Source organism: Ictalurus punctatus, chromosome 10 (genome assembly GCF_001660625.3).
Source record: "Ictalurus punctatus breed USDA103 chromosome 10, Coco_2.0, whole genome shotgun sequence".
Classification (NCBI taxonomy): Eukaryota; Metazoa; Chordata; class Actinopteri; order Siluriformes; family Ictaluridae; genus Ictalurus; species Ictalurus punctatus.
Window position 1 is genome coordinate 9,789,841 of NC_030425.2, and position 7,660 is coordinate 9,797,500.

The 7,660-nt window shown below is 44.2% G+C and overlaps 1 protein-coding gene across 2 annotated transcripts in view; it reads right to left on the minus strand.

Moving 5' to 3' along the window:
• The window catches only part of ttll7 (tubulin tyrosine ligase-like family, member 7), a 70,533-nt gene that overhangs the window by 22,845 nt on the left and 40,028 nt on the right, over positions 1-7,660 (minus strand). For both annotated transcript variants that reach the window (XM_017477559.3, XM_017477558.3), the window contains exons 10-13: positions 4,043-4,137; positions 2,796-2,943; positions 2,004-2,077; positions 362-497 (exon numbers count right to left, since the gene is read on the minus strand). In XM_017477559.3, the coding sequence (XP_017333048.1) occupies positions 362-497; positions 2,004-2,077; positions 2,796-2,943; positions 4,043-4,137 (453 nt within the window). The remainder of the gene's footprint in view (positions 1-361; positions 498-2,003; positions 2,078-2,795; positions 2,944-4,042; positions 4,138-7,660) is intronic.

The following is a 7,660-nucleotide window of genomic DNA, read 5'->3' on the forward strand; positions in this document are numbered from 1 at the left end:
GATGAACTCGAGGTGAATAAAGAATGAAGACGGAGAGCAAAAAACAACAAAAAAAAAAGAGAGTAAAGAGGCAGGCACTCCTTGTAACAAAAAAGGGGTGTGTTGGGTCTTTAAAACATCATGTTCACGATGGACTGTAAAGCCTTAGACTCTGGCAACAAGGTCGTGCCAGGAAGCATAAGGCGGAGCCACAACAGTACCTTGCAACATTTTCTTTCTTCTCTTAATATTATGTAGCTGAAGGGAAATTCTATATACAGAGAAGGAAAGGAGGAGAGCGGGAGACACAGAGAGAGCAGAGATAGAAGGGAGGGGGGGGAAAGAGAGAGAATTCTGAGCCAGCTGAGACTCAGGTACATGCCTTCATTCGTTTCAGAGGATTATTCATTTCTTTTTGAAGTGAGGCTGCTCGCCCAGCAAGGAACGTCTGAAAGGCAACCGAGAGGAGGCCCTCATACTTCTCCAAGAGCAGCTTGTCATCTGGGGGGTAAATACGTCTGTAAGCAAAGGGAGGACGAGAGAGAAAGGCAACAGAGAGTGAGCGAGTGAGTGAGTGAGGGAGGGAGGGAGTGAGGAGAATGCACCTGCTTATCATATTATTTAAACAATTCTCAATCACTCCTCCGACACCAGCATTCGTATTAAAAGTAATGCGCTTTTGTCGATATGACTGATAACGCTTGATGCAGCTGCAGCACAATTGCTGGGAAGAACTTGAAGCTGAAGACTAAACGGAATAATATTTCAATATGAGGAGCAAGTCACGTATAAACCTTCAATTGTATCTACACCCATGTACTTCCCATGTACATTAATCTATATAGCGAAAGAAGGTGGGAGGAATGCTCACGAATAACTGTTAGAGATACACAGTTTGGTCTGGTAAATGTTCTGCTAACATTTGAACATGCGCATTAGTTTTGAGCTTGGTCAGCTGCGGCATGATCAAGGGATCAAGTAATGTAAATGTTAAGATCCATGGATAAAGCTCTAAAACCCATTAAGGTCTGCATACGTGCAATTATGGCCAAGAACGTGTTAGAGGCACGTGCGCCTTCGATGCTTCTCGCCTCGCCTCATTCATATGGAGCGTGTTTAAATCTCGGTCTGCCCCACATTTTTCCTGAGCTTTTTTTTTTTTTTTTTTAAATGTTTCAGCATCTTTTTTGGGGGGTGTTTTTATTAGGATAGAGATGCAGGGAATAGAAATTACATCAGCTGGAAAACCTATTTAAGAACCAGATTCACCCCCCATGCTTCCTCTGTGCTTTTTAAGTGGTGGCGTTATTCCAAAGCGACTCGTCACAATTACTCATCGAGCGGTGTGATAAATGCTACAGACACTAAATGGCTTTGGCTCCTCTTTGAAGCAGGCTCTCTGTACCTGAACTCCGTTCCAGTAAATGGAAAAAAGGTTAGTTGTGAGACTCATCTAATGAGGGGCGCCTTAATCAAGTCCCAGTGCCGCTTCCCAATTGGGGGGTCTTCATTAGGCAGCACCACACGCTCCGCATTCGAGTGTAACAAACAGAGAGCAGCAATGGTAATAAAGCCCAGGGCACTGCCATGGCGTATAGCAAGCACTTCTTTTAAGCAAAAGAGCATTGGCGATGAGCAAAGGATAAGCTGAAGCCAAACCACCCCTGACTTGTCTTCTGAAGCAGGCATCTGCTCATCTGACAGGCGAAGATTAAAAATTGATGATCCCTGTTCTCCGTGGCCTCACGTGAGAGAAAAGCTCCTGATACTTTGGCGTTACATGCTGCGAGTCTATGTATGTGCATGTTTAAGTGTGTGTGCATACCAAGGGGCATTAAATTCAGGCCCTGGCTCTTGTCTGTTCTTATTTCAGGTCTCTACAGCCTTCTCCCTTCTTTTCTGAACTGGGCCGTGTAGCTCTACTACTTTCTCCGGTGCTTTAATCTCCTGGGAGCATCCTGCTCCTTAGGTGACCTTATAAATGTAAGAAGCATCCCACAGGACCAGATGCTCCCATGGCCTACCTGTAGTTCCCCAGATGACGCTTTTCGTACTCCTCCCTGGAGATCTGCTTGCGAACCTGGGCCAGCCTCTCTTTCTAAAACAAAAAAATAGACACAAAAGGTTAGGTCCTAAGAAAGGATCTGACTCGATTGGGCTTATTTTGACAAACAACAACATCAGACGTCTACTTGCCCCATTAGAGACGCCTTAATGAAGTCAAGTATCGGAGAGCGAACAAAGAGCTGAATGCAAAAATCCCCCTCGCCCTTCCACTTGTTAATACGGAGCGTCGAATCATAATTCATATGGATTTAAGTCCCGCGATCCCATTTTAATACATCAAAAACTGTAATTGTGAAAAGGTCAGATGGTCAATTTGCAGCTGAGCAGCAGGGTGCCTCCAATTATAGTCACTGATCTCTGCTAAACACCAGAACATGATCGCTCGCTGAAGACCACCCCCACCCCACCCCACCCCACCACTCGATCCCACGCGCTTACGCTCTTATGCACTTTTTGCCCTGGCCTTTGAAAATACCACCTACCTGCGGCAATTTTACATTCATTCATCACTTTGTACAATAAAGCTTGGCCCGAAAGACCAATCAAGAGCCAGACCGGAGCACAGAGCACGTCTTGCCGAACTGCCACTTAAAGGTTTGAAATGTATCGCCTCTGTAATTTCTGAACATGAATAATTAAATACTACATTGTCGCCCTGAACTGCCAACGAAGCATTATGCGTGTGCCTGGGGAGAAGTTTTAAAGAAAGTTGCAAGAACGGAAAAAAAAAATGATATATAATGCCTCACCAGTTCTTCTTTCCTCCGCTCCAGGGTGAGGCGCTGCTTTTCCCACTCGGATGAACCTGCTGAAAGTTTCTTCATGGTGCCCTGGCCGTAGAGGCGTCGTTGTGCCTCGGCCTTCTGCTGAGCCAGGTTTCGGCGCTTATCGCTCGCTCTGTGAATGAAAAAAAAAATGCAAACGTGACAAAAAGACTACAAATGGCTGCAAACTTTTATCTCTCAGCAGATTTGCTGTAACACAGCCCAGCACTTTTTCCCCCCGCTAACTGGTCCTCTTCACGTTCTCCTTGTATCCCTAATGCTGGGAGAACTGATCCACCGCACCACTGTATCACCATTTCCAAGCACTAAAGACTTCATGCTAACTTTTCCGGAATGGGGAAGACAGGTCACGCGGGCACTGAGGATATTCTGCCTGTTTAATGGTGCAGCGCGTTGGCTTTCAAGTCAGAACGACTCTTAGTCTGGAACTCTGCAGAGTTGCGCTAAACGTCTGGAGAGGCTAGAATGAATTCTCTCTGATGGTGGGATCACAATGCATCTCGCTTCGTTTACACTTGAAACACGATCCTGTGAGCTGCAGAGCGTTCACGTCCTCTTATGTCCTGATGTAGTGCTGGTGCTGCTTCGGAGGGCTATATTTAGGACACAAGAGTCCGAGCTTAGAGGTCAGATCTGAGATGATCAATCAGCCTGGACTGTGTTTACTACCTGGGGACGGTTGTCTTTGTGCACACACACACAGAAACAAATGCGGATAAATTCACACACAGTTCCCGCTCACAGTATACTGTACACAACATGTCCTGCGATTAATTCATGTATACAGTCAACCATAAGTCATGTTCAATGCTACATATTAACTTGCACATACAGACACACACGATCCCGGTCACTTACAAACACAAATAGGAACACACACACACACACACACACACACACACACACAGGAATCTACACGAACGTTAAACGGGAGTTAGTGGGCTTTAGAGAACACACTGCTGGGGGATTACTCCACCTAATGAACAAGCATGAGCCAGACTCTCACACAGACTCTAATGCCTGAAATAATAAGGATGCTCCTAAACATCAAAAGATGCTTGATCCTTTAAAGATGAACTCGAGCTAATCGATAAAAATGAAAAAATAATAAGCTTGAACGCGTGCCTTTCAGTTAACTTCCTCCTCTCTCTCAAACACGGCAACTGAAAGTGTGGAGAAAAAAGAAAGTAGAAAGGCGCTTTACAGCCTACCTGATGTTCAGCAGTTTCAGGGCATTGAGCAAGACCCCTCTCTTCACTTCATAATCAATCTTCTGATCCGTCCCAAAACTCGGAGCTCGATTGATCTGGAAATAAATACAAGAGAGTGTTTTGTGGGTGTAGCATTTTTCTTTCTTTCTTTCTTTCTTTCCTACGTTCCTAGGAAAGGAGGAGTAGTGAATACTGTAGTGAAGGAGAAACTTTTCCAGAGTGCTTGGGGTCAAACTGACCTTTGACCTTGTCTCTGTGTACATCCTGTCGAGACAGGGGCAGAGGTTACTTGATAGTTAGCGTCTCGTGTCAGTCAGCAGCCTCACTCTCTCGTTTCCTTTTCCACTCAGCATCCTTGTTTATAGCGGTCTGAAAACTACTCTCTGTGTTCTCTACATCACAGAAGAAACTGCTAGATGACGAGACTGAGTCATGTTCTCTGCTAATAAGGAGCGCCATAGAAGTCGTTAACGAGACAAAACCTGTGCACGCTCACTCACAATCGCTCACACACTCACTCTCTCACACATCCAAAAATCTCCAGAATCATATAAGAACCGTCCTTTTCTTTTTAGCAGGTAAACAGTTGTCAAGCCAATGAAATCAGGTATCAAGTGTTATTTGTAACATGCCAAAATCAATTCTTTGCTCTGTCTCTCCAGATGGCCCGAGAGCTGCTCGGTGTAACAAAAGGACTGAAGGAGTGCACTGATTGAATTGCCGGCCAGTGAAGGAAGAAAAAAAAAAAAAAAAGAGTGAGGTCAAATAACAGTAGAAGTGCCACTTCTCAGCACAAGAGCTAAGACACTACCATCTGACACATTCTTCTGGAAAATTCCTCGCAACAGAATACTGGCAAGTGTTTTTCTACTACTAGATTTAAGGGAAACAAACGTTTTTGTTTTTTTCTGCGCGTGATCCGAGTGTATGAGTGCAGTGAAATCCATTCATAGCGTCAACACCGATTCTCTTAATGCATCTCAGAGCAGTTTGAAAGGAATCCGTAAACAGGCTATCCTATTTTTTTTTTTTTTTGTCCCTCTCTCTTTGTCTTCAAACAGGTTTAGTGCATTTCGCCGGCTGTGAGTGTTTAAGAGGGCCGCAGGGGCGGCGTGGACACGCACAACGGTGGCAGATCGGGACACGAAGTGAAAAAGCTGGTGAAAAGAGCAACCCAGCTGCATCCCTCCTCCTATGCGGCCACGGCTACACAAAGCCTTCCAGTTCCCTGGATAATTCAAGCCCTGGCTGGATGCTAATCCCACAAAGGTGCTTACTGATGTGTGTCCAGCTTAGAAGTGAGCTGTAAGATAATATTTACATCACAACTGAGTGCCAGGCGCAAATAAAAGGAGAGGGGCCCGGCAATGGTGGGCTAAAATCAACGTACTGTACCAGACGTAACTTTAGCAGCGGCCTCTCTCTCTCTCTCTCTTTCTCCCTCTCACTCATGCGCACTCTCTCTCTCTCTCTCTCTCTCTCTCTCTCTGGATGTTTTCAACTATGCAATGTTACCCACACAAATGGCTCGACTCACAAACCAACAAAGAGGGTTCATCAAGTTTGGCAACCCAGGTGTGTTGCCCACTTACCATGTCGGGTATAAAGAACGGCTCTTTTTCGACTTTTATTCCTCTTGATAATTCAAAAAACACAGTGCATTTCACAGCAGCTCCCAGGGAGGAGCGCTAGTTTTCCAGGTCAGACACAGTACAAGATTGTGTGTGGCAGAGCATTCGAGCCTCTTTTCACTTTAATTCATACTATAGGCCGCATCCATTAGCGTGCGATCTTGCCAAGCTCGCGAAGGAGGAAGCCGAGCAGGTCTGCGGTTGCTGAATCCCTGCAGTTGGTAGAAACTTCAGCGCTCGTTGGTTTAGAAATCATCTTCGGCAGGGGCTTTAAAGGCCACGTTTGACAAGGTATTAAATAAAATCGTCAAAAGATGTTGATCTTTTTCCCCCACAGTAATTAAAATAAAAAAATAAATAAATAAAAACTGTATGGTCAAACACGTAATGACGTAACATGCACAAGCCGGGGGGAAAAATAAATAAATAAAAAGGGATGATTTTCTGGCAGTTCTCTCATTCTGTATTTTTAAACCCCAGACCAATTAAGAGGATGCTTTATGGGTAAACTACACTGACTGAGTCTTTAGTTTCCACCTCCCCACCTGAATATGTCTGGCTTTGATGCATAAATAACCTGTCATTGATCTCAGGGACCAGTGGTGAGAGCCGAAGCTTCAACGGTTCAATTTCACTGCGCGATTAGTCCCACATGCACCAGGCTTTTGGTTGGAGTTTACTTTGATCTACTAGTGGGCTAACGATTTTGATTAGTGTTCCTCGAGCACTGACGCAGAGTCACAGCAGGAGCTAAAAGTTTACAAGATTTGATTTGAATATCAAATCTTGTTGAGGAAATCATGGAAATAAACACGAGCATAAATTCTGCACGCGCTGACCGCCAAAACAAATATTTGCGAGGAACACAAAAACTCGCAGAGGAATATATATATATATATATATATATATATATATATATATATATATATATATATATATATATATATATATATGTATATATATATATATATTTTTTTTTTTAAACTTGAAGTGTAATATTTATCTTCAGAAAGATCATATCCGCGCCCACACGAGAATAAACAAACATTGCTTTCTTGGATACGCGGGCAGCGAAACACTCGAGGGTACTGAAATACCGGCTGCCGAACAGACCGACTGCTGTAGTGCGAGTCAGAGGGAAGTGGGAAGAGGAGGCCGCTGCAGCCGGGTGCCCTACGAAAACCTTTGCGGCTCCCGTTTCACATCGTTATCAATCATTTTTTTTGTTCCTTCGCCGCATTTCAAGTGGCTAATTCCAGCACTGAAACTCAATAGCTGCCGCTTGTGCATTTTAAAGGTCAGGGAGCTAGCCAACCTGCAGCCCTTGGGGTCACCTAGAGCATACGGCTGGGAAGGCTTTCACACACACACACATTTACACACAAACACACACAGTCTCTTGGGCTGCACAAACCCATGGCCTAATGATAAATGGCAGTATGACGGTCATGGCTCTTCCCCTGCATTGCCCATCCTTAAGGTGTCTATTTCTTCAGAAAGTACAGTAAAAGTGTAATTTAGTTTGTGCGCGAGTATAGATAAAGACAGACAGATGAATGGATGGCTGCTATCGTTCTTTAATAAATCCCCCAATGGCACCACATGGGAAAGCTAAACACTGCCATCTAGAGTTACTGAACTCATCAAAACGCAGCGCAGGCACTTGTACAGATGAATCAAAAGCTGAGGAATGGAACTGATTTGCTTAAAGGTAAATGCACACAGAAGAACTAACACACGCAGGAAACACGACCGTAACACATTGTGCACTTGTTCTAGATTGTATCATTTATGATCACAGATCCTGAATACATCAGATTCAAAACAATCTGAAAATATTTGTTTGTTTGATGCATGAATTCTTGTGGTTCGGAACGGAAAGCATGCATAACTAGGTTTTCCCAAAAAACACTTCTTTTCCCGCGTCGGAATTGCTGAGACCCACTCCTACGGATACCGTTTTACACAAATTAATGTATTTGCATAT